Genomic DNA, 27,258 nt, shown 5'->3' on the forward strand with positions numbered 1-27,258 from the left:
ATATATATAAAGCACTTCCTGTAATATTTCTTTTCAAAATGACTATTCATCAGTCCCTGAGTCAGATGCTCATATTTCAACTCAAAATTTAGTTTAGCAAGTTTATACTTCAGAGCAATCAGTCATTTTAGCATTTGTGTTTTTAATACAAATCTCAACTACAGAAGCACACAGTGCTATTAAGCACGGATAGATTGGCTAATCCAGATAGTACCTTGTAATCTTCTGGCAAAGAAAGAGATTATTGCTTTTCAGAGAGGAAAAAAAAAATAATAGAGTATTCCTCCCAGTCTAGCAGTGCAGATCATGAAAAGATTGAGGGCAAAAGACTCTTGGTCTTCTACTGGGTCCAGGGATGGCTGAGTGTTTTAGGTGGCTGGGGGAGAGAGTGAATGTAAAGGCAATATAGATACGGGGTCAAATCCCAGGTCCTGACACCAGCTGGGAATGTGGTGAGAGGAATGACAGCAAATGCCAAACAGGCTCTGGTGGGCCTGAGCTGCTGCAGCCCTGAAAAGCCTCCATTTGCCATTTTTTCTCCTGCTTACTCCACAACCTACAAACACACCACATTTTCTGTGACAAACTTCTGCCATTGCGAAAGCAGGACTTATCTTTAGCGATATATTTGACTTCCTGGTTTGGCCAAGTTTTCGTGCTGCAATAAATCACCTTCCTCTGCGTCCCCAGTGTGACGTTGCAGTGAAACGTGGGCACCACTTGCTGAACAAACGGCATTAGAAAATCATTAACCTCCGTTCCATTTTTCTTTCTCACACCGCCTCTGTTATCTTCACTGCATGGTTAAACCCTTCTTATGACTACGGGAGGATTTTTTTTGGAGGTAGTAGCAGATAGGTCTGTTTTCTCTGGTGAGGTGACCTCCCTCGAGGCACCACAGGAAATACTTCTCATCCTGGACTCGGCATAACGTGTGGGCCTGCCCCCATCCTCCTCAAAGGTGAAGTTTGATACAGTCCAATCTGCAGAGAGTCATTTGGCTCTGGGTGGGGTGTTTCTCCATCGTCACCAGTGGCCATGCAATCTGTCAGCCAAAAAGCTGAGTTGTTTTCTGGATTCCTCTATTCGGCACTGGTGAAGCCACACCTGGAGTGCTGTGTCCAGCTCTGGGCTCCCCAGTACAAGAGACACATGGACATACTGGAGAAAGTCCAGCAAAGGGCCATGAAGACATTTAAGGGATTGGAGCATTTCTCGCATGAGGAAAGGCTGAGAGAGCAGGGACTGCTCAGCCTGGAGAAGAGAAGGCTCAGGGGGGATCTCATCAATGTATACACATATCTGAAGGGAGAGTGCAAAGAGGACAGAGCCAGGCTCTTTTCAGAGGTGCCCAGTGACAAGACCAGAGGCAGTGGGCACAAACTGAAACACAGGAGGTTCCCTCTAAACATAAGAAAAAACACTTTTTTTACTGTGAGTGTGACCAAGCACTGGCACAGGTTGTCCAGGAAGGTTGTGGAGTCTCCATCCTTGGAGATATTCAAAAGCTGTCTGGGTATGGTCCTGGGCAGCTGGCTCTAGGTGGCCCTGCTTGAGCAGGGGGTTGGACCAGATGACCTCCAGAGGTCCCTTCCAACCTCAACCGTTCTGTGAAGTGCTGCAGAGCAATGAGGACTGGGCTGCTCCAGCCAGGGACCGCTTACGAGCAATGAAAAATGGGAGAGTCCTGTCCCTGCCCCAGTGTTCAGGGGCAGGGTGCCGGTCTGTTGTACAGATCAACAGACTTACCCCTTTTTGGTTTGTCTTACCTGATCAGCAAAATATGTATTATTCTGCAAGCAGAAATGTGTCGTTGTGGAGGCTTCTTCAGTTTATGTCTAACTTTGCAGGCCTCTACATCTAGACATGCTTCCAAAGATTCCTTTGACTCATCTTTTAATTAGGTTTTATTTCTGTATCTTAAGAGGAACAGATGAAGAATCTATATTAAAGCCTAGTCTTCTGAATTTGTTTATTAGAAAGTAGGCCGTAAATGCTAATTCCAAGTAACACAGAAAAAAAGCGTACAGTAACTCTGTGCTTAAAAAGCCACTGTATATTATAACATTATTAATTTGTAGAAACAAATTGCTGAAATAACCTGACTGACAGTCTGTGCCAATAATAACACGTAGTAACTGTGGGCAAACACAGCATATAGTTGCTAGTGTGGTTTTTTTTTTCGCGTGATGGTTGTAAGCAATTCTTGCCAGATGGGCTGATAATGTAATTAGGAATCGTTGTGTTAAATGAGGCAGTATTTAAATTGGCAACTAATTTTCCTATCTATTAACCAGCTTGAAAAAGAAGAGCTGTTACCCAGATGATTTCTAGCTGCTAATCCCTAACAAGAAATGTAGCACTTCTTTACACCTTTTTTTAAGCACTGTCTAGCAAATTATTTTCTGTAGGGTTTATTGTGTGTGGGACAAAATAAGAAAGGGAGTTAAGAGATGTTACAAGTTCAGGGGTTGTTAGATAGGGTGGACTTCTACTAAGCCAGCACATCATGATGTGTGGTAACAGCTCATGAGCCAGTAATGGGATGCTTCCTATTTATAGTCTCTACATGTGGACAAAAAAACATTTTTACTTTGTGATAGTTCACTGGGTGGCATACTCCATCAGGCGGAGTAGGACTATAAGCCCTATTTTAAGTGTGTGCGTGGGAGAAATCATGAAAGCACAGCAGGACAAGATTTTGAATGGCATATGAATGTTAGTAGTGTGGAATGGTCGCTCTCTTTACTGGGGACGGGAGAGAAGGGAAAAGAAAGGGGCGCCCTTGGGTCAAGTTAAAATCCCAGAGAAGGCGTGATCGCTTGTAGTTTTCATCATGAACTCTTACGGAGCCAGCTTTTTTGGTCTGCTGGTTTGTGCGGTGGAAACTATCAATTGCCTATCATTAAGACTTTGAGTGAACCCCAGAGTAAATGTAAGGCTGAATGAGATTGATTATTATATTTATGGCTCTATCTGTGCAAATCTTACTCCTTTTTTTCTCCCCTCCCCCCCCCCCGCTTCAGCTGAAGCAGGAATGAAGAACCCAATACATTTTTGCAGTCTGGTTTCTTCTGTCCAGTGGTGAAACTCTATTGCTTGACCTAAAAGGATCAGACCCGTTAACTTGAAAAAAAACTACAGTGGATTTTTCCATAGGCCAGATTATCACTAGCTCAGTGTGGGTTACCCAGCAAATCACATCAAAAGCAACAGCGCGACAGGGTTGCATGCAAGCCCACCTGGAAAAGGCTGTGTATGCTGAATCATGCAGAGAGCTGCTTCAAAGAAATGCATTGTGCGCTTGTAGCCCATGGGATTTGTTTTGTATATTTTTCTGAAAGTTACCAAAAACTCCCGACCTCAAACTAAAACAGGAAAGAGAAACTTAAACAAAGTCTGCGTAGGGCGTAGATCAGAACAGAGGCAAGGTCTGTCTCTGTTAGAGGATGCTGGCAACCTCTATGCAACAAAAATTGAATGATTGCTACATTTTATCACTCTTCCTTGAAAAGGTGAAGGAAGTCACTTTCTGAATGCATGATGGGATAACTGCAAATTGCTGTTCACCAGGCAGTTAAATGAGGCATAGATAATGCCTAGCGTTGATGACGTCGTATTGACGCCACTTGCTGTAACAGATAGGGCAGGTGCCTGAACCACAGACAGATGAAGCTTTGCTGAATGAAAAAGATGACAGATCAATAGGCAATTTTTTTTCTGATATCAAAATACAACAATATTCAGCAATTGAAAGCTTAAAAATATTAAAGACATAATGGTAAGTTAAATTATTGAAGCAGGATAGCATACAGTAAGTGCTATTTGATGTTGGCGCTAAATCAAGCACTGGAAAGTTTGAGGGATCCTTGAAGTATTGACAATGTGTTTGACTTCCAGTTGAAATAAATCATTACAACTGGGTTTTTTTCAGTGTCTACCCCTTCAGAGTAGAAAATATATAAAATGCATGGCCTAAGGAGGCTTCTGCTTTCAATGTTCTTGACTTTCAGTAAAGAGTTTTGGATTTGTTTCTTTTTATAAGCACAACTTAATGGCATATAGATAGGGTGTCAGATTTCCCCTTTAAGTGTGTCATGGCAGAAGTGGATGTTACTATCTTGCTTACTCTATAGCTAGGGATCTTTATGAACCTCTTATTAATATCCATGCTATTTCCGTATAGGAAATGCATCCAGCAAAATCATCTTCAGGTATGGTCCTAGGTGCAGATTTTACGTCCCACGGCTGTGGTAAAGGTGACCTTCAGGGAGAAAAAAATGGCCTTTTGCATTTACTGTCTGCTTTCTGCTATATAGATCTGAAATTGAACTTGGAAGACACAATAAAAAAAAACCCAAGGCTTTCCTTCTGTGCCTCCAAAAGTGAACGGAAAGTAGTCTTTCATTGTTTTTAATGCTGGGCACGTGATCTGTCAGCAGTCTTTGGGCAGTTTTTCCTTCATAGCCTCATTCAGCCACGTCTCTCCGACCTTGGCTTTCGCAAAATCTGACTTCATCTGACACTTTCTGACAACACAACGTGATCACTAAATAATCAGCTCTCCGTGACAGGAAGTGATTCACTCAAGGTGGCCGTAATAAACCCGAGGAACCTGCCGTGCCTGCCCGCGAGAGCTCTGATTCACCATCTCAGGGGCTTCACGAGGAGGCAGCTAGAGAGGATGCTACCACTGCTGGTGGCTCTGCCTTGGCATCAGGGTCTTCTGTCCCTGTGGCAGAAAGGTAATAGCACAGAGAGGTATGACCGCTCTCCAGCTGTCACAGCGCATAGCCCAGTGGATCAAGTTGAGGTGCTGTTGATTTCGGTTTTTGTTAGTAAGCCGCATGGCACAATGCAGTGGGAGGGGAGTGAGCAAAGTGAGGAAGTTTGGCTTCATCTTTTGGGAGAGGGCAGGGCTGACCTCTGGAGATGAGGCAGGCTGGGCAGCCCTAGACCATAGCTCCTTCTGTTGCCACCCTGTGACTCACCAGATCTTGCCTGAAGCTCCCCCAGCAGCACCATTAAACCGGCAGCAGGCAGTACGGAATAAAGTAGGCTCCAGTGGTGACAACATGAAAGCGTTCTTAATGAGATGTGAAGGCACTAAAGAAAATTCAGACCCAAAGGGTAGCCAGGAGAGAAAGAGAACTCAGTAAGTTATACCCACCCCAAAATGAGCTGCTAATCACTGGCGCTATTGTGAGGACTACAATAAATCAGTGTCCGCCTTGGCCGCCTGCATCTCATTATGCACAAACATGCAGATAGAGAATGTCAGCCTCAATAGTGATCTGTCATGTGAATGCTGCTGTGTCCGAGTGGGCTGGCACTTGCATGGTTAGCCAGCTTTGTATTTTCTTTTTTTTTTTTCTTTTTTTTTTTTTTTGTGGGGGATATCTATTTTCTTTTGGAAATGTTGATTTGCTCCGTACCGTGGGTAGTAAATTTGCCCTTTTCTTCAGTGATTTGTGAAATCTGTAATGATAACATTGTATTTAAGGTGTGGGGGTAAAATATCTTTCATATATGTCATATTTAGTGATTGGGGTTTTGTTTGGTGTTTTTTTTTTTTCCAAGTTCTCCTCCATGTATGGTGTCATGCATACTACTGAAGCTAGGGCAACACCTACATGTATTTATGCAGCTGATGTATAGTGCCCATTACTCAAGCATCACAGACTATCTCGGAAAGGCTAATTAATTTAAGCCCTGCAGCACCCCTTTGAGGCAACTTTTGTTGGTCCTGATAGATGCACACACTGTAGCTGCTCTTTGTTATTTATTTTTAATATGATTTCTATCCCAGAGAGGGGGGAAAAATGAACAGTTCTTACTTTGTTAGGTAGTTGACAAAATGTTAGGCTTTTGATATCATTGAAATAAAATATGTAGCAAACTTCAGATTTTATTGCAAGCTATGCCTCAGAGGTTCTTATTTTCTTTTAAAGCCTCAGCTCTTGGAGTCAGGTGAACTTGTAGATGTCCTTTTGTTTTGAAACATCTGTGTCTAGCTCGTGTGGTTGCAAAATAAATTTTAATGTATTGTCTCCGCTTAATCTAAAATCTAGGATGCAGTGAGGCACTTGACTAAGGTTGTGGGTTTGTTTCTTTTTAGTCTTAAAATTTTTGCATGATTAGGCCTGGGAATACCAATGACAGAGTGTGCATGCAGTTCAGAAGAGAGTCCCATGGATTACTGGTTGTTTTTGTGTTCATGTTTTAATTTCAGAGCTCCTCAGACCCATACTATATTAACTAGGTAAGACGAGGGTAACCATCTCCTCCCTCGCCCTCCATGTGCAAATGAAAGATGTTTTTAAACATCAACTCACACGTTTTTTTTGTCTATGCTCGGTCTTAAACTTATTAAAGAAGGATTCAGCATATCTTCTCCAAATGCTTTTTCCTCCTTTGTCTTTACTCTCCTTTCCGAGCTCGGCCCTGTTTCTCCACTTCCTTTGTCAATATTAAACTAGTTTCCCCTATCGTTCTCTCTTACCCTTTCCACATCCACTTTCAGTGCTAGATCCCTAGCTACCTCATGTCTTAAGGGGTGATGAGGACTACCAAAGTGGCTGGTTCAAGCTGGCTTTAAACCACGGTCAACCCAGTCCTCATGTCTCACTCCCTCCTACAGGAAAATTCTTAATTCCTTAATATTTTTCTGGGGAGCAGGTGTCCCCTACTGCCTAGGGCATAATGTCACAATCATTTTAAGCCAATCTGAGACCACGCTGTCACCAAAGGAGGCAATCGCCCTTTTCTAGTATCTGCTCCTACCATCTCTTTTCAAGTAGCTGTCTGATATGGCAGATGGCTAATTGTTTTTTGGTAACTGTAGGTGAGGAACCTGATCTGCTTTGCATCACAGCGCCATGGGTACGAGCGCTTATGCCAAGAAGCCCTGGGAAGCATCCAGCCAAGAGCAAGGGGAAAAGTGTGACCACTGCTTTTGGTAGTAGTACAGTCTCTGACTGACTTAAATTATCATTTAATGCCACCTGTAGTTTCAAGGTCTTGCTGAAAGAGGTGGTCCTGCATCCGGCTGCTCGCTCCCATGCTGTTACCTTCTGATTTGTGCTAGCACAAGCCATCATGCAGCTGTAGTGAACCAGCCTGCTAACCTGAGCCAAATGGGAAAAGGAGGCGTCTTGTTTTGTCCATGTGGTTTTGTTAGGCAATTTTTGGCCTAAATCATCCTCCCAATTAACCAAACAAGTGGCCCACTCTTAGGCCACCTTTCACTCCATGCTTTTCACAGTGTTTATAAATCTGCCATCCTCCCACTTAAGGGCGGTGAAAGCTGTGGTATGTTGCTGCTGCTCGGGATGAACTGTGCAATGTTCCTGTGCTCTCCAAGCCACGAGGCAGCTTCATGCTTCTGCTTATTCCTGCTCAGACTTGCACTCAGCCCCTACCTAGAAACCTCATAAGCTCTAAGGCAAACAGTGCTTTAAACAGTACGCAATTCAGCGTGTGACCCGGACGAGCCAGGTTGCCGAGACACACGGGTTGGGCCAAAAAGAAATTTCAGATGGTCATGAATTCCTCTGCTGTGTGAATATGAGCTTGTCAGGTTTTCCCCCTTCCAGGAATGTGACTATTCTAAAGCATTTCAGGGGCTGCAGTAGCATATCTTTCCCAAAAGTGACACTTTGTATTTATTTTTCAGGGCAACTTTCATTATAATTTTAAAACTGAAGATAGTTCAGACAAAAACTTTAATGATTTTTTTTGTTTGTTTATTTAGTTGGATATGAAAAACACCTCTTCTTTCTTCTGTTTCGGCAGTTAAATATTCTGGTTGACACTGGGAGCAGTAATTTTGCTGTAGCAGGTGTGCCTGATCCTGATGTCACCTCCTACTTCAATACCAAGCTGTAAGTACCTGTTCTGCACGCCGTGATGGGTTAGGGTGTCTTTTAGATTCTGACTCCTCCACGCGAAAGAGGGTGGTAAGGCAGTTCAGGGGCTCCTGTGACATCCCATGAGAGTGGGAAGATTGGCTGATGCAAAGCCCTGCCTGACACCATGAACAGACCCACTGAGCTCTGAGTGCAGTGCTGGTTAGAGCTGGAGAAAAAAGAAGATTACAGGGTAAAAATCGTTTGCAAAAATCACACCAATTTCAGCCAATTTCTCATCCGAATAGTCTTGGAAGGAATTAAAAGTTTAAATATACTTTCCCTGTGTCTAAAACCAAAAATTAAAACCCAGTAATTGTATCTGTTACTTGACATTTCATCCAAAACCAAAATTAGTTAGTCAAAAACTAATTTGTTGTTTAGTTTGGCCAAGGGCCTCAATCAGTTAGTGATCTGGACAGACCCTGCTGAATCTAGTTGTTTATAAGATAAGACTTGGTCCTTTTGGTGCTTGTTATGCACTAAATTTGCTGTGTTTAGCATGAGCTGACATTAGTCACAGCCAAGCACAGCTTTGTCTGAATCACTTTCCCTCCTTCCTTCCTTTCTGCCCTTCTCTAGTTTCAATTATTTCAGGTAAACTTCTCCAAAACACAGTGTCTATCTTTAGCTGAAGCATATGGATAAAAATACTTCGAGGACTGGGAAGCTGGAGAGTATCACCATTCTCATTACCTCTTTATGTATTTTAACTTGGGGTTTTGCACTTTTTTTCCAATAAGATGCACTGGTAATGGAGGGAAAGCCGATATTTCCATGCTGCTTACTAAAATAGCCTTACCTCCTGTCACATATTCAGATGTTAATGGAGATATTTCACATCTCACTCTGATATGACACAGGTCTGGGAAGTCCAGAATTTGCACTTGAAAGCTGTTTCTGCACTACTGCAGAGTTTTACATGCCAGCTGTCCCCTTCCATAGGTAGTGGCTAGAGGAAATTTAATTGCAACGAATTAAAAGCACAGGCATACCTTCTCTCTTTTCTCTTAAGTGATGTTATTTTGTCTGGAAGGGCAAGGCCTCTCTCATAAGAACCATGAACCATTAGAAACAGCAACAATGGCAGAGGTTGTGTGTTGAGAAAGGCTGTGAAATCGCTTGAAGGTTGCAGTCTCTTATCAGTGTTCTCAGTGTACACTGTGTGTTGAGAACTTTGATATGAAGTTAATAATGAAACCTTGAAATTTAGGCCCTGAAGACTTAAGGGTGCTTTGTAAAATGATTCAAACTCAAGTCATTATAGTCCAGAGCAATTGCAATAGCAATTTCTGGTTTGCGTTGGATTGATGGAGTACTGCAGTATGCTCAGAATAAAGTGCAACCATTAGCATGCTCGAACCTGGCTACACCATGCTTCTTCCATTTTAAATACTTTAAATACTTTTAAATAAATGTCATCCAGGAGGGATCCCAGCCCCACTGAAATCAGTTAGATGTTTCAAAAACGTTTGCAAGAAAACTCTGTAGGTCACCTAGTACATATCCCAAATGAGGCAGGGCTGTCACCAGATCAGGTCAGCCATGGCTGAGTCCAGCCAAGTCCTATAAACCTTTAAGGGTGGAGAATCCATTCTCTCTCTGGGCAGTGTGTTTCAGTGCTGTGCCACACTATCCTGTGGAGGAAATATTTCCTGTTGTCCAACCTTAACCTCACAAAATGTAACTCCTGGGTGTTGCCCCTTGTGTTATTGTCTGGCACTGCAGAGAAAGGTTTGGCTGTATCATCTTTGTAACTGTCTTTCAAGTTGTTGTAAACTGCTATGAGATCTCCCCTTAGCCTCTTGTTTGCAAAGCCGAAGCCCTGTTCTCCTCAGCCTCTCATCACAGGTCCTGTGTTTGTGGACCCCGACCTATCTGGTAGCCCTCTGCCAGTCCCTCTCTCTTTCTCCAGCTCCCTGTTGAACTGGGTTCCCACAGCTGGCCACAGTCTATTCCAGGTGTGGTCTCACCAGTGCTGACCAGAGGGGGAGAGCAACTTCCTTGGATATGTTGTCCATGGCCCGCCAAGTGTGGCCTGGTGTAAAGTTTGTTGTACGCACAGGGCGCGTACGGTGTTGGTTCTTATTCAGCCTGGTGTCCACCATCACCCCAAGTCCTTTTGAGTCCTTTTCAGTTTCTTCCCAGTCTGTCCTGATGCATGGAGTTGTTTCATCTCAGCTACAAAACTTTGTGCTTGTCCTTGTTGAACACCATGAGGTTTCTGTTGGCTCAATCTTCCCGTTTTTCAAGGTTCCTTTGGATTCAAGCTCCGCCATTCAGCATATCAACTACTCCCTTTAATGTAGTGTCCTGTGCAGATCTGCTGAGTGTGCAGTCTGTCCATCGTGTAGGTTCTTGATGAAGATGTTGAACAATTTTTCTTCTACTCACAACCCCTGGGGCACTATGCCTGTCATGAGCCTGATGTTGAGCCAATAGTCACTGCCCTTTGGGCCCAGTGGCCTAGCCCATCTTCAACCCCCACAGTGGTCTGTTTGTTCAGCCCCACATCCTCAGCTTCCGAATGGGAATGCCATGGGAGGTGGTGTCAAAAGCCTCACTGAAGTCAAGATGTGCTACAGCCACTGCGGTCTCCTCATCCACGTCGCCAGTCATCTTCTTGTAGAAGGCAATGAGGTTGGTGAGGTATGATATGCCTGTGAAATTCCTCATTGAGTGTCCGTGATTACCTTCTTGTCCTTCATGTGCTTGGGAACAGATTCCAGGAGGTTGTTCTCCAAGACTTTTCCTGACCTGAGGTGAAGCCCAGTGGCCTATAGTTCCTTGGGCCCTGCTGTTCATCTCTTTTTGAGACTGGCCTTATGATAGCCTTTTCCCAGTAGTCAGGTTGCCTTCCCTGGTTGTCATGAGTTTGCATAGATGGTAGACGGGGGCCTTGATATCACATCAGCCGGATCTGTAAAATTACCTGAGTGACCTTTACCCATGTGTAAATAAGACAAATGACCTATGTGCACTTTTCTTCCACACTATGTGGAACACTTCAACATTAGATAAAGAGGTTCCCTCTCATCTGGTAATCATTCCTGGAGTTTTTCCCTATATTGTCATGAAGTGCTTCCATATCAAAGTCATAAACTGCAAATTGAAGACGAGGGGAAAGAAGGATTAGTAATTTGTCAAGTTAATGGGACTGAGTTATAGATGTGTGCATATTAGAATATTAATATTGTGTTGGAGAAAGAGAGTGATAGGTCTGGATTTCCTGATTGCCATGCTCTTAGTTTAATTTTACTCAAATGATCAAAATGTGGAATTAAATGCATGACTGTTTTTTGACTGAAATTGAGGAGGATGCATAGGAAAGGCATTATCTTTGTTTCAAAGGACCCGGAGGGTGTGTTGTTCAGGAAGAGCCCTCCTTGAGCAATTTTAGAACTAGCTTGTTATATGATGTTGTATGTCATATAATTTGTGTCGTATAATTCTATTGTTTAATTATCTGGGTCTTTCTGTACAAAACGAATAAAGCTGTTATCATGAACTCTTTCACAACTTGGGTTTTTGAGTGGCTCTGACAAAACTTTGCTGTGAAAAGTTCGGAGTCTGCTGTGATGATCATGCTGTATAAGTCACCATGATGTATAAGGTTTTGGGAAATGGCCTAATTTGTCCCAAACTGAAAAGAAATCACAGCATTTGTTTCTCAAGCTGTTCAAAATAACAAGTAGTTTTTGTTGAGTATTCTACTTATGATAAAAGAGCTACTTAAACAGATGTATGAAGGGTTTTTTACACTTGAAACTAAATTATCAGTGATGGCTCCATAGCGGTATGTGAAAGAGTGACATGCTCAGGGCTGTCAGTATTCAGCAACAGTATTCAGTTTTATTTCAGTGTAAGTACTACTGCCTTACCATCTAAAGTTTCAAGAGCAAACTGCTCAAGAATTGATCATTCCAAAAGATAGGGAGGTAAGAAAATTATGGGCAAAAAATTGAGGTAATACAGTAAGGTATATACTAGCAAGCAAACATAAGCTGCTGCTGAGTTTGGTTGTGTACACTGTACAGTTTATGGTTTGAGGTAACTTATAAACTTGTTACAGAACCCCTGCAAATTAGATGGGACGACTTGGTTAAAAATCAGTCATTTATGTTGTGGAATAGTTTGCTTTTTCTTAAATTTGTTGGCCCTGAATCACTTATCTTGTGCCATCCATCTATCACTAGAGAGGAGATAAAAACTTCTGTTCAGATTTTTTTTGCCCGTTGCTGTTTTCTGTCCCTTCTTTGCCATTGCTGTGTGTGAAGACATTGATTTGGTGCTTAGGAAAAAGTGAATGGGTAAGCAGGAGAATCTGAAGTCCCGGTTTGTTGCAGATCAGCAAGAGAGCATGGAATTAAGAAGGAATTGCACATGTTTGGTGAGGTCGGTGTTAAGCAGGGCTTTCTGCGTAGTGGATTTGCTGTTGCCGTGTTAAGCTTCCTTTAAATGAAGCATGACATGAGAAATAGCATTTTGGCCATGTTTTGTTCAGTGCTATACACTGGTAATGCTGGTAATGAGGAGTAACTGCATGAGAAAATGAACCCGTTGCTAGTTTTCTCAGCTGAGGCTTGAGATCCATTCGAGATTTGAGGACCACGTTTCTGTTGGCTGCCTTGGAGAGAAGGTAGTAACCAGGAAGGAGAGGGAGAAAGGAGTAGTGGCACTACAGCACCATAATCTAGGAGCCTTTTTCCTTGCCTCTGGCTAAGATACACTCTGTCCTGCCAGAAGAGCTGAATTTCTTTTCTCATGATAGCCACAACGGCTTGTTTGGAATTTTTTGTGCTGTTTCGCTAAAACACTCAGCCCATGAATTAGAACAAGTCTCTAGTTTTGACCTCTAAAGAAGTTTTCTTCCTTTGGATCAGTGAGGTGGAAAAACACGGGCTGATTACAGTCAAGAAGATGGAGCAGGAAGTGGTTTTTCAGAACAGAATATAATTACTGCCACAAGGATCATGTGAGATCCCTTCCCACACTAGGTATTTTGCTCCTTGAAGGAAATAATAAGGCTTTCTCTTCAATGCGACATTTGTGCGCTTTACAAATGGGGTGGCTATCCTTATACCCATTTCTACAGGTGGGGAAGCTGAGGCACAGAGGGCGAGGAAGTGACTTGTCCTGCCTTTCTGCAGGAAAAGCTGTGCTGGAAAACGAACCCAGTCTTTCTGTGTCCTGATCCACAGCTCAATCCATCAGGCTGTTACTGCTTACGGAAGAAGAGCTATGTGCTGCTGCTGTTGCTAGTCGTGCAGTGTCTGTATTTGCAGATTTGCTTCACTTTATTCTCCCAGCACTCACTTTTCTCTCTGATTTCAGATGTTTCCTCTTCTGTTGCACAGCCAGACACTTTTCTACATGAAGAACCCTGTATTTTCCATTCCTTTTCCTGCCCCCCCTTAGTTTCTCTTATGTCACTAATTATTTAGATTTATAAAATGTACTGCCAGTTTCAGAGCACTGCTGTGATGACCCTGCCTGAGTGGAGGTGTCCCTTTGTCTAAGTCTCATACAAATGCAGAATTACACAGAAGGGTAAAACAGCAGTAGCAATAGAAGTGACCAGATACAAGTAGTAACAGTATCTCTGGAATTCGTGCATTTTGAAATATAGTATGTGGGGCCTATTATCTCATGTATTTCTGCTGTCTTGGCTGTTACAAGCTATTGAGCCCTGAAGACCCTTGAAGAGCTAGGTGTTGGGAGTATCAGGAGCTGCTTAGGGTTAGAGCCTGGCCTCTTACTACTCCTTCCCTCCCTTAGCTAGGAAGAGGATCAGTTGCATGGTCCATATGGCCAAATTGTCCCTCAAGATAAAGTGTCTGCTCAAATGGATGGGAGTTGTCTGTGTTGTCATCTAAAGGTTGTTCCCCATGACAGGCAAGATCACACCGACTTCATTCTGGCAAGCTCAGGTACAGGGGGCTGTGAAGCCACTTCATGCGGCTGTTTCTGTCAGAGCAGCTGTTAGATTAAAGCTGGGTTGATAAAACTGTACTTGATAAATCACCTGCACTTTCTATTGTTTTACACACATGTAAAGGTGGTGTTATGAAATTATTTTAAACTTTTTTTTTTTAATTTACTTTTAAAAAAGCTGTCAAGCGAAAAGTCTGTTCAGATGAACCAAGCATGGTCATCTGTCTCTTCAGAAGGGGAAGCTGTATGCTGAGGAACGGGACCAAAATAAGTTGTAAGAGGTCTAGAACTTTTGTAGCTCTTCAGTAGTGATGTGGGTAGAAGATGATTACTATATTTATACTACAGGATTTTAAAATGAAATATTTATTAATGTTTTTTCTAATGTTTTTGTTAAGCCTTCTAAACAGGATTCTTTTCCTTTCTTTGCTTGCCATACTTAACTGCTCCTTTGCCTTTGCTGCCCTGGTCTAGAAGGAACTCCTTCCTTTCCTCCTCCAACTCAGTGAATCATTTGTTAATAATATCCAAGTCTACTTACTTCCTGATAGATAGACCAAACTGCAGATTTAGAAAGCTTGTGTCTTCCAGATGATGCTCACAATAATATTCCAATTTACCCAAAACGGATTTTCTAATAATGTTAATGAGGTATTAGTCTACAGCGATTCAGTTAGCTTGGCATTTCAATTTGAGACTTGAATTCAGAAGCTTTTCATTTCCTAGCACTGCTTAATACGTTCTGTCTCCAGTTAAGAGTATTGCTCCTATTGTGATGGACCTGTCTGAGTCAGGGACACATTGCACTAGATGGCATAATATCGTAGATTAAAAAAAAAAAAAAAAAAAAAAAAAAAGACAAGACACGATGTGAAGATTTCAGTCATTGATGGCTTCAGGATAAAAACAGGGCCTCAGGATTTTTTTTATTACTGCTTTTTACTGCTTTTACAATTCATCCCCCTTCTTCTATAAGTTTGTGTGATTGACTTTGCAGACTTCACTTTTTTTCCTCTCTGGGAAAAATTGAGATTGAATATATTCTGTTGTCTTGCATTGTAAATGAACAGCTCATGCATAAGTGTATCTTTTCCTTTTAAAGGTCAAGTACATACAAATCTCAAGGGATTGATGTCACAGTTAAGTACAGTCAAGGAAGCTGGACTGGAGTGCTGGGTACAGATGTCATTACTATCCCAAAAGGAATCTATGGCAGCTACACCATCAACATTGCTACCATTCTTGAATCGGAGAATTTCTTCTTACCAGGGGTTAAATGGCATGGGATTCTTGGTCTTGCCTACGATGCCTTAGCCAAGGTAAATCATCCCTTCCCCAGCTATTGTCTTTCACAATGACAATAAATAGAAATCTAACTATTAAAATAAAGTGAGCAGATGATCTGTCAGCATTAGACTCCTCCCTTCCAACCACTCTTTCCTACGGATCCTTTGTGTTTGCTCCAGAAAGAATAAATTGGGTTGTGATGGTACCACAGTCCCATGTGTGGATTTTGGCTTTTCTGGTGATGAAGGCTCCAATTTTAGCTCCTCTGAAATGAATAAGCTTTTACAGAGCTTGTAGTACCAGAGTATGGGAGTAAAGGCTTCTAGTATGTGTGTGGAGGGCGTGTATTAGAGCTCTGATGATCTCCCTCAAGACTTGCCAATGGACTGATGAACTTACTTGGCAAAGCCCTTGGCAGTTCATCCTAAAACATTCTCCATTCATCAAGTAAAAGTTGAGATGGAGGGCATATATGGATAATTTCAGAACAAATATTAGCTACAGTGTTTTCCTGAACATAGAACCAAGCATATCCTGTTCTTGTGGAGGTAGGAAATTCAGGTAGAAGTTTAAATTAAAACCTAAAATTTATAGTCTGCAATTTATAACCTTATAATCTAAAACTGAAAACGTGATTGGAATACTACATAGTCATAGGTTTCAAGCTACACATAACTGCCTGAGAAATTCACAAACAGATATATCCCATTAGAACAAATGGTTCAATACTGCCTGCCGACTCTGGAATTAGAATGCTTTATTCAAGAGTCGTGTGATTGATCATTCTATTGACTTCTGCCGTATTTGCTGTCATACACTGTCGACAGACATACAGAGAAGAGCTGCTTCTCAAACTCTGGTTTGGGCAAATAGTGTATTCAGGGCATTTATTTTTCCCTTCTTCCAAAGACTTAAGTGGTCTTGGCTTCTGGGGCTGCTCTGTGCTTTGTGTAGTAAGAGCACTTGGCACCTCAGAAGCTCGCCAGGGTCTCTGCCTGTCATGAGATGTACCTGCACGGAAATCTGAATTACAATGAAATTGCAGTACTCTAATAACTGCAACGACAAGCATGACATGCAGTGTAGGAAAGAACCCGTTGGCCAGTAATCAGCTGAAGTGAGCATGCTTGGATATGAAGTTCTTTAAAGGAAAGAAGAGGAAATTAGGGCCATGGAATTCAAAGTTCATTAGAATTAAACTATGTTTAAAAACTGGAAATCCTCACTTCAAAATTCTGCCTTTTAACTGTGGGAAGGTGGGATGGGCAAGTTCAAAATTCTGCCTTTTAACTGTGGGAAGGTGGGACGGGCAAGTTACATTTGACTGTTAATAACCCAAAGCCTTTTCCAAACAGAAAGCATCAGTGAGAGTTTCTGCCTGAAAATGAAACTAGTATTTGAGTTTGAAAACTGCAGTTGAAAAATACTCTCGTGCTTTAGGGATTTCTATGACAGTGGTCAAGAGTAAAAATGCTTTTAAAACCAACAGAAACAGAGAAATGACAGATGTTGTTTTTTTAATGACTTATTATATCTAGAATTTTCATCACCTGGTTGTCAGAAATTCAATTTACTTGTGAAAAGTGGTCTTGTTTGAATGATTTGCTCATTTCTGCAAAGAAACTTTTTAATGAATACTTCTGCAATTCTTTTTTTTTTTTTTGTTTTGGTTTTCAACACCTTCAAGCCTTCAAGTTCCGTGGAGACGTTCTTTGATTCTCTTGTGAGGCAGGCAAAGATCCCCAACATTTTCTCCTTGCAGATGTGTGGTGCTGGACTGCCTGTTTCTGGAAGTGGTACCAACGGAGGTAGTCTTGTGGGTATCTGTCAATCTGAGAGGGAAGATGTATCTTTGTTAATCTCTTCCCTCTTTTCTATGACTATCCTAATTCTTCCAAATTTACTGTTTAAATATATGCAGTGTTTTAAAAAAATTAAAGGAAAAGTTAAGCATTTAGGCAAAACTCAAGTGTCTATTTTTATTCTCCATTCTTTTTTTTTGTCTTTCAATTTTGAGTAAACTTCTGCATTTCAAGTTTAATTTTAATAAAGAAAAACATACATATTGTGGTGTTTCCTCAGGGCAAATTCTGCTGCCTTTCTTAAACTGAGTAGTCCCTTACTCAGCTGCTAAGCTTGTTCAAACTCATCAAAATGCTACAGTAATTTTTTTTTACATGATGTGAAAAGGGAGAGAGGAATCAAGGCTCTTTTCCTTTTTTTTTTGGTTTTTTTTTTTTGGTTTTTTTTTTGTTTTTTGTTTTTTGTTTTTTGTTTTTGTAGACAGCATACCAAAGGAAATAATCTGAAGACCAGATCTTCCCCTTGTTGTTACTCTGGGAAGTCTTTCCATCAGTTTTAGTGGGACCAAGAATTGGCCTTTATTTGGATCATGAGTTGGAATGACTGTTCCTGAATTATGCTGAAATAAGCATATCAGCACAGGAGTTGATCACAAATAGTTATTTTGCTGTAAATTCACAGACTGTAAATGTTAACACACTTGAGATAGATGAAGCCCAAGAGAGAACTCACTTATGTTAGTTCAGTTCAAAATCTGATGGTCTAGGATGCTCCCAGTCAGCTTCAACGTAAGTCTTGATGGAAGCTAATAGTGATAGCAACAATGGGATGGTCATATTCCATTTTGGATGTGTGTAAGAAAAAATAAAAGTTCTTAAGCAGTATTAAGGGTTTTCTGATCTGGTAAAGTGCATTTATGATGTGCAAGTTTAATATTCTGTCCCATTTTTATACATTGCCTAGATTAAACCACTGAAGATATTGTTTCAATTTTAAATAGTGGAGCTTTCATAAGAGAATCAGTGTGAGCTTGTAGATGAAGATGCTGGTAATTTGGCCCAATATGGGAATTCTGTTTGACTGAACCATGATCTATTTAATGTCTAGATGTTTTGTACTGCTTTATTATTGACAAAGAACTTGTCAATAACACAAAATCGGTGAATCCTTACAAATAGTGCTAAATTAAAATTTTGATGCCCTGTGTATCACAATTAAATACTCCCCTTTTTTTCTTGCCCCAAAACTAAACATCTGGGATTTTAAAGCATGTGAATTCCTTTCTCCTTTCCCTTAGGTTCTGGGTGGAATTGAGCCAAGTCTGTACAAGGGTGATATTTGGTACACACCGATCAAAGAGGAGTGGTATTACCAGGTTGAAATTCTCAAACTGGAGGTCGGGGGACAGAACCTCGAATTGGACTGCAGAGAGGTATTTGCAATAATGTGTTTCTGTCTATATAAAACACAGGTTTGGTTAAGAAAAACACTTAATTGATCAGTTTTGTCTTTGCAAGCAGATGCATATTGCAGTCTCCTCAGAGAATTAAGGCTGCACGGTAAGTTTGAAAAGAAACGAACGAGCTGTGTGAAATGCAGCGTGTACATCAAGCATGCTAAAATTGTTTCAAAGAGGACTTTGAAGTCATTGACAGTATTTTCAGTAAATTGGGGACTAAGCTACAATTGTCAAGTGAACAGTCCACTGAAAATAAGGCTGCTGTGGTTTGGAAGGGCTCAGCCTCTTGACTAGTTTCAGTTGTAACGAAGGTCTCTAAACACTGAAGATGACACATTGATTCAAGGAGTAACCGTCTTTAAACAACTACGGTTTATGGTTTTCTGTTACACAGTAAAATCAAACCAAAGGGTTTTAAAGCAATTCTGGTCAAAGAAAGAAAAGGGAAGATTTTAAGCATGTAATTCACTATGGCAGTGGGCAGGTGTCATCCTGGGATGCTTCCCAAAGTATCTCATCCTATGCCGCCTCTTTTTTTTTTATTTTTGTAATCCACTTTTGCTCGCTTCAGCCTTGCCAGTTATTATTCCTGATGGATGTTTTCTGTTTTTATTAGGAATAATGTTGTTCTATCTCTGGATCAGTCTAATGAGACTGTGTTGTTGCAGGTTTTTATTCCAAAGCCGTTTCATTTTTTTCTGGAGGATATGTGTGTATGTGTGTATTTCATTTGTTTCTTACTGTTGCTTGTTGCTATTCATGTTTTGATTTTAGTTCTATAATTTTCATGCCCTGTTTTCCTTAGACATCTTAATTTTATCTTATGCTTGTTCTCTTAGTTGGAAATCATTGGGACCTGATAATTCTAAAGTTTTTATAGTTCATACAAATTAAGTGAAATTCAGTATAAAAATTTTACATGTGTATAAATATTATATTTCTGTACAAAATGTGGAAATCATATTGCCATATAAAATATTTAAAATGAGTCATATCGTCTTTCAACTTAATAAGCAAAGCAAGATCTATTTAAATGCCTCTTTCTATTATACTGGTAGGAAAGCAAAACTCCTGGTCCTCTAAAATAATGTGTTTGCTTTTCTTTCTTGCCTTAAAAAACAGTCAACATGTTTTTGAAGAGGAGCCCTTGTAGTAACGGTTTAATACGTGCTGTTTCCAGAAAACAACTCACTTAAAAACCTAGCAATGTTATGAAAGTTTCCTGTTATTGTCGCTCTTTTCTGAGCCAGGGTTTGCTTTCACATTGTATGTATTAGCATAGTATGCTAGTCACTGTTACAGAAGGCATCATTCCTTTCTTGATGAAAGGATATCTTCCCGCAAAAATGTAGAGGAAGAACAGTAAAATAGAGCTAGTATGATTAAAGTTTGGCTAGTTAGGGGCTTGCAGAGGACGCATAATTCACTGTATAGGATGATGAACTGTGTGCCCTCTCTCCTCTTAGTCGTTTTCTAGGAAATGGAACATTTTTTGTAACCGTAACCAGAGACTACTCCTTTCCTTGGAAGGGAAAAGTAGTCTCCTCGCTTCAATGCTGGGAATCTGTCCAGGGTTACACTGCAGCTGTGGCCTTGAGCCTGGCAGACCCGGGCTGAGAGAAGTACTGAGCTGCCAGCAGTGCACGCTGCATAGGGTGCACTGTTAAATATTAAGCGGGAAAACTAAGAAGGCAAGAAGTTACTGCCCGCTGCAAGTACACCGTACACAGCACGAAAATCCAGGTGCTTAGTCCCCGGCTGAGTGATCCTGCTACTCCAGGCGTTTTGCATGGGTTTATGTTAGTGATTGACCCTCTTGGCTGTGCCTCCTACCTACTTTTTTTCCAAGGGTGGCTCTCCAGGATGCCGGCGATTGTGTATTTGTGGTACAAATCTGTTAAAATGGACTCTACAATGCCTTGATACTTCTCTCCACTCTTCAGAAGTATTTCTGAGTGCATAATAAATGGTTTCCTGTTTGCTTTTCTTTCAGCTCTGCTTGGCAGCCTATAGCATCTCTTCTTTCAAAAAGAAAATAACTTAAGTCAGAGTTACTTTTTTACTTTTTGGTGGGTTTTATTTTTGTCACTGCATTAAAGATATTCCATGTGACTTGATAACATCTAAACCAATGTATTTTAAATTCACTTGCTGTTTGACCTCCTCCTAAAAAGCTTATGCTATATATTACCTTGTGTCTTATGATTATGCCATAAACATGTCACTGTTCAGTTATATTGATCCTGCTGCCTAAGCTGGTAACAAAAGTAGTCAATGCAAACAGCTGCCAGTGCTACTTGCCTTCCCCACACGCACACACAATTAATCATAGTTTTTAAGGAGTTCATGAAAAAAGATGTACCTTTTAAAATGTTTATTCTTTGTTTACTGTATCTGGTTTGTTGAAATTTCTTAATCTGAGGATTGGGGTTTTAATAATGAAGAGAAATGTTCGCTTAGTTTTTTTAGTGCAGATTTTGAGGCAGCAAGATTGAAATTTCAAGTTTCTTTGTACTTGTTTTTGTCTGTGTGTTAGTGATTTTCAGCAGTCGAGAGAGAAAGGTGTGGCATTTGGCATTTGTGCTCTTGAGCCAGTACCGAACATGACATGTAATGAGGCCTAATGTTCCCTGACTATTCTTAAATTAGATATGCCAGTCATTAAAAGTAGGCTGCTGTATTGTGTTTAAACGAGAGTGAGTTGTTTTCATGATAGCAGAGACCTTGATCCAGAGCTTGGACATACATGTAAGCTACATCAGCGTGCTTAGCATCTGTCTGCACTGACCATGAGAGTGCTTTTGCCCAAAGCATATGGGATTTACCTCCCATGTGGATTAGCTCATGCCTCTGAGAGGGGCCGGGCTTTACTTCTTTTTACAGTGGCTTGGCCATTTGCAACAGCTGTGGCAACAGGCAGTAATTTCTTGTGGTGCAGATAAACTCACTCTTGTGTCTAGGCTGACCGTATCTAGCTTTGGCTCTCAGACTTCATTTGAACTCAAGCTATCAACTAGAGCGAGCTGCTGATAGGTACGACATGCAGGTTTGGGAAGACAGCTACCAAAAAGGAACAGCTTTGTTATTGTTATGAAACAGTGGAATCTGCATTACATGAACTACAGTGTGTAACGTCTCTCCTTTTTTTCCCCCCCCTCCCTAGTATAATGCTGATAAAGCGATAGTAGACAGTGGGACCACGCTCCTCCGTCTGCCCCAGAAAGTCTTCAGTGCTGTTGTGCAAGCAATAGCTCACACGTCCCTGGTAAGCTAATGTCATTAAATCTGCTCAAAATGTTAAATTCCTATTAAATGATCATATGATCCTTGAAAGGAGTGTCATCTTTGCTAGCTACCTTGTAAGTCATAGGGTTTTAACCTGAAGAGAGCAGAATCTTTCCTGGTCTACTCCTGTTAATAAGTGAGAAATGACTGATAGTCTTTGATGGAAATGGAAAAGGGAAAGGAAGAGGGGAAAAGGGAAAGGAAGGAGGGAAAAGGGGGGGTCCAAGTACAGACAAGAAGTGTGTGTGTGGAAATGCATCAGAAATAGTGCAGAGATGGAATACTTTGTTCTAAGCATTTCAGCAACATGGACATAATTCCTGTTGCTCTGATTCAAAGTATTAAGAGTGCAAAAATCAGTCCTTTCATTCAAAACGGAGTGTTTATAATGTAGAAGAACCTGCTACTGCAAGCAGTTCCTTTCCAAGTATAATGCTTATTGTTGTATAGAATGGATGCCATTCATTAGGATTATTCGTATCAATAAAGCTGCTTTTGACTTTCATTATTGAATTATTTATGTTCAAAAGCATCTTTCTTTGGAAATAGAGTGGGCTTTAGAAGTAGGGCATGGGGATGGTGGATTTCTCTGTGTGTAGAGTAACTGAAGCAGCATTTTCTGGTTAATAAAAATGATTCATAGATTTTGGTTGAATACAATGAACAGCACCAAGAAGGTTAAAGATGAAGAATAAATCCCAGATATTTCAATGTGAACAATTTTGATATTTTTGTCATGGATTCACAATCAGCCCGCTGTAGTCATTGCAAATCACTGGAAACACAGTAACCGGACTATTCGCCGGCTGCCCAAAAGACAGAGTATTTGCCTGTATGCTGATAATTCAAGATTGAGATCCTTTTCCTACCTGATTGAGAGCAGAGATTTGGCATGAAGTGTTCTTCACTTCACTGCCTGCAGGTGTCCAGTGTCTGAAATAAATGTACCAGTTATCTTATGTAGCTCAGCTTCCCTGGTTGAAAAGTTCTTCTCTTTGCAAAGCACTTAAGTATCAACTGGAACAATTTCAGCTGATGGGGGTGGAATTGAAAGAAGCCTACCCAGAGCTCTTATAATGGCACCTTGAGGATAGGGCATCCTCCTGTGAAGTGGGTCACAGCGGTCCACACTCCTCTCTGATGTTGGTCAGGACATTTGAACTAGGGCCTTCCACGTGACAAGTAAATAGTCAACTGATCAATAAGGTATTGGAGGGGAACCACTCACTCACTCTGCTTAATGGTTTTTGTTCTTCCTATTAAAAATGCATAAACTAACTCTTTTCTTTTAGGATTTCTTTTTAATCTCGAGGACCTTGCTGCTGTACCCCTTTCCCTCCACACACACCAAAAATTACTTTCACAGCTCTAAACAAAGGAGATAGTCTATTAAATAAGAAATTAGTTACAAGAGGTAAGGATCAGATTCCAGCTGTGTAGGAGCAATGTCAGGAAAATGGGTATTTTCAGCAATTGCACCATGGCATCACAACCATACTCTTAGCGCTCTGTGCTTCTGGCAGGCTATGTACCACTGAAACATAAAATCATCTGCTGTAGTCAGACATACTTCTCTGACCACAGGTGAACTAGGTTAACAAGTTCCTGCTCCTAGCAGCTCGTTATGAGTGTCCCAGCAAGATGTTACTGCCCACTCAGGTATGCTGGGATAACTGCATGTGAAGTGTTCCTTTATTCAGCTCCATTAAAAACCAAGGCTGTGAGCTTTATGCTCTTTAGTGGTGCAGGTTGTTTTTTAAACCTTACTTATTTGGACTGAAGTCTTTTAGGGAGCAGCTATAGATGCAGTTTGATGTTGGCAGGTCTGAAGGGTGGTGGTTTTGGCAGATGGGCAGAGATGAGCCACAGAGGGGTGGCAGCTACTACACCTCACTGAGCTGAAGTCATAACAGCATGTCTACTTACGGCATTAATATAATGCTAAGTTAATAACTTGAAGAAAGGAAGGCTCAAATAAATCTAAAATCTTTATTTTAATAACCTTTTAGGTATCATACAGCCAAATCCCCCCCAGTGCATTTCTTCAGCGTACAGAAATAAGGCAAAGAAATGCAATGTAATAAGCAGTCTTTCTGGGAAATGAAAGTAGGCACTTAAAATAGAGCACTTTATAGACTTGCTCTGTTCAGTCTGGGTGCTATATTGCAGTTTTTCTCAGATCACAAGCTCTGCTTTCCAAGAGAAAATGGAAAGAGAGGAGAACTATATTTTTCAGCAGGTCTGGTCTGGGACTTAGCTGTGAGGGGCAGAGCGTCCTGTCCCATGCCAAAGAGATGTACTTAAGCGTGCATCGGCAGTTAAGGGTAAAAGCAGTCTGTTTGTGACGGTAAGTCTCATTGTGTGTTTACGTGAGTGTACACTTGTTGGCCCAAGAACAGAGATGAGCACCTGGAAGTATTAAGTCTCTAATACTGTGCAGCCCTAACAAACATTTCATTGGCAGGTATGTGGGGTGGGGTGAATATTTGCACCTGTAAAATGCTATATAACTCATGTATGAGCTGATGTTTACAAAATCATCGATATCGCAGATAAATACAAATGAGGGGAATGGAGAGGCCGGATTCCATCTTTCTTCTTCACCCAAACAGGAGGCTTTGGCTGTGCAGTGTCAGAACAAGATATACTGCCTTGTATGCTGCTTCACGTGGGAATAAGAACCAGCACAAAGTAATGCACTCAATTAAGGAAGTTTTTTCCTCTGATCTGGCAGCAGATCAGCTTCAGGGAGCATGACCATTAGACAAGATGTTTGTCTTAGGCAAACAAGCTCTGTAGGGGATTGCTTTTTGCTTTGTTAGTGCCATGGATATATTAAGAAGTACTGTTAATCAACCTTATTTCAAAAGCATGTCAAATTGTATTGGTAGTGAGTGGCAGGGCAGCAAAAGAGACAGAGGGACGTGTTTCTTTCCATTGACTGTAGCAGACCTTGATTCCCTTAGATGCCAGGAGATTTTGGCTTAGCCCTTGGCTTCAAAACCCTAAAGTTGAGTAAGAAGCTGTAGGTATGTGAGGAAGGGAGATGACTCCATTACATATTCATGTGGTTTGTATTTTGGTTTGTGTTTTTAAAAAGTCTGCTGCTTCAAAATGTTGGCGTTTGGTCAGAGCTGTTCAGAGAAGAGGTAGATAGAGGTAGTAAAAGCCCGTTGATGCTTTGCCTCTTTGCAATACCGATTGCTCAGGGAGGTCATACATGTTCATTGCAGAAGTGGAAGTAATGAGACACAAATGGGGAGGGAAGGGAGAGCTAAACGTGCTTTTGCCTCTTCCTCCTTCTTCCAAGTCATAATGCGTTATGACACACCTCGATTTGTGTGTTGGGTTTTTGCTTTGATCCTTAAAGAAAAAGATCTTTGTCAGACTTGTATTCATGCTTGAATTTCTCCATGGGAAAAGTATCGAATAGTGGTATGATCATTTACAAAAATCTATCAAAATGTATGTAATCTGTATGTATCACTTCTTTTTTCTTTTTTTTTTTTTTTTTAATAGATACAAGAATTCTCTTCTGGTTTCTGGACTGGTTCACAGCTTGCATGCTGGGATAAAACTGAAAGACCCTGGTCCTTATTTCCTAAACTCTCCATTTACCTGAGGGATGAAAACTCCAGTAGGTCATTTCGGATCTCTATCCTACCACAGGTCTCAACCTTATTTGTTTATTCAGTTATGCATTTATTTTTACTGTTCTAAAGCACATGCTCTGAAAAAATAGGAGCTATTTTTAGCAGTAATAGAGAACTGGCTTATTGCATGCAAGGGAGATCTTTTTAAATGAAATTTTAAAAATCAAATTTTAAATAAGGAAAATAACAAACTTGTCAAACCTAAAACCAAAAAAGAAAAACACAGTTTCCTTCTAAGTGCAGTCCATGTAGTTGGGAATGATTTTTTCAAATTGTCAGGAAAAATAGGCAAGGGTTTTTTTTTTTGTTTTCACGAGCTTTAGCCACATTAGATGTCAATACAGAATGTCGCTGCTCATTTTGATCTTCTTATTTTGGGAAGCAAATCGATTTGTTTTTTGTGGCATTCTGAGTTGGAGCACTTCTTCTGAGTATGACAGTCTTGGCAATGAGCCTATGTGATCTCTTCACCAGTTTCTGTAACTTGGTTGGTTTATCTTTTATTAATATTCCATCCCAGCTTTTAGAATATAACGTGCCACTTTTATTTTTCCTCTCTGGCTTCCTCTCCCAGTATAGGTTGCAATGCAGGCTAGTATCCTCTAACATTACTAATACAGTCTTTTACCTCAGGGGATGGTCAGGAGCAAAGGGAAGAATGAACCTATTAAGTACATTTTAACTTGAAATGTAGTAAAGCCTTATGATAAGCTTTTTCCGTATTGATCATGTAGCTTGGCAATCTTTCATCTTCCCTGAGGAGACAAGGCATAAAATGTGACTTGAATCTAGAGCCTTGAAGCTGACACTGAATGCTCTCTGAATCAATTCCATTCTGATAATTTTTTAAATAATAAAATTATTCTCTAATTTGAGTTCATAGCTCAAGTTCTTTCTCAGCTATCCTTCTCTTATGGAAAATACAATGAAAAGTGGCTCTTATGAATTTGCTGTTGACCTTCACATAATGACTGACTGTGTTCAAATTTAAGCTTAGAATCCAAGAGCTTTACCTCTTACCTGCATGTAAGCTTTGACCAGTTTTAAATCATGTACAGAAATCTGTTTGCCCCTATTTATTCTCTATTCCCAGTGGAGTTTGAGTGCTTGAATACAAAAATTAAAAGGTCTGAACTTCTAAGTACTGTGTGGTGTTGCTTCTTACACTCTGGCTTTTTTTAATTTTTTTAATAGCTTTATATTCAACCCATCCTTGGAATAGGAGAGAATTTACAGTGCTACCGATTTGGCATCTCTTCCTCCACGAATGCTCTAGTTATTGGTGCTACAGTCATGGAAGGCTTCTATGTAATATTTGACAGAGCCCAAAGGAGAGTGGGCTTTGCAGTGAGTCCGTGTGCAGGTAAGAGAAATATTGTTCAGGACTTGGTGAGTGAAGAAACACCTGCTCTCTCAGAGAAACACCTTTGCCACTTACCTGATGGGGAAAACCATGGTTACTCATGAAGTGCGAAGGGTATATTTTTGAGCAATCCCAAGCTATTCAGATTTCAAGGGGAGAAGAAAAAAAAAAGCTGTATCGCACGCAACAGTCTTTTAGCATGAAGTAAATCAGCCTCAGCTCTGGGTATCGTAGCTGCATTCTTCCCTCTGAGAGAAGATCTTCCCAAGACATCTCTCTGTATGTGCAGTTTCCCCAACAGTTACATGAGACGAGTCCCTGTTTTTAATGCAGCTTCACTTCTGTCTAGTTCCCATTCTAATTTGTGGATAAATGGATTCTTCAACTGACTTCTGCGATGTGCAGTGAAGTACCTTTTTCGCGCTTTTCTCTTAATGTAAATTGTGCCTTTTCAGCTTCTCAGAAATATTCAAAGAAAGAGCCAAGATGAAAATGGGACTCAAGTTAAGACTTGTGGTGTTTGTGTTGATTCTAAACAAATAGTTTTCTCAGTGTAAGTAGAAAGCC

The 27,258-nt window shown here is 40.8% G+C and overlaps 1 protein-coding gene across 2 annotated transcripts in view; it reads left to right on the forward strand.

Moving 5' to 3' along the window:
* BACE2 (beta-secretase 2) overlaps positions 1-27,258 on the forward strand; it is a 50,620-nt gene that overhangs the window by 14,495 nt on the left and 8,867 nt on the right. The window contains exons 2-8 of one of the 2 annotated variants that reach the window (XM_076354262.1): positions 7,795-7,883; positions 14,944-15,160; positions 16,816-16,944; positions 18,229-18,363; positions 21,554-21,655; positions 25,195-25,344; positions 26,523-26,691. In XM_076354262.1, coding sequence (XP_076210377.1) covers positions 7,795-7,883; positions 14,944-15,160; positions 16,816-16,944; positions 18,229-18,363; positions 21,554-21,655; positions 25,195-25,344; positions 26,523-26,691 — 991 coding nt within the window. The remainder of the gene's footprint in view (positions 1-7,794; positions 7,884-14,943; positions 15,161-16,815; positions 16,945-18,228; positions 18,364-21,553; positions 21,656-25,194; positions 25,345-26,522; positions 26,692-27,258) is intronic. The other variant, XM_076354270.1, reaches the window with a different exon arrangement.

Source organism: Aptenodytes patagonicus, chromosome 1, assembly GCF_965638725.1.
Source record: "Aptenodytes patagonicus chromosome 1, bAptPat1.pri.cur, whole genome shotgun sequence".
Taxonomy (NCBI): domain Eukaryota; kingdom Metazoa; phylum Chordata; class Aves; order Sphenisciformes; family Spheniscidae; genus Aptenodytes; species Aptenodytes patagonicus.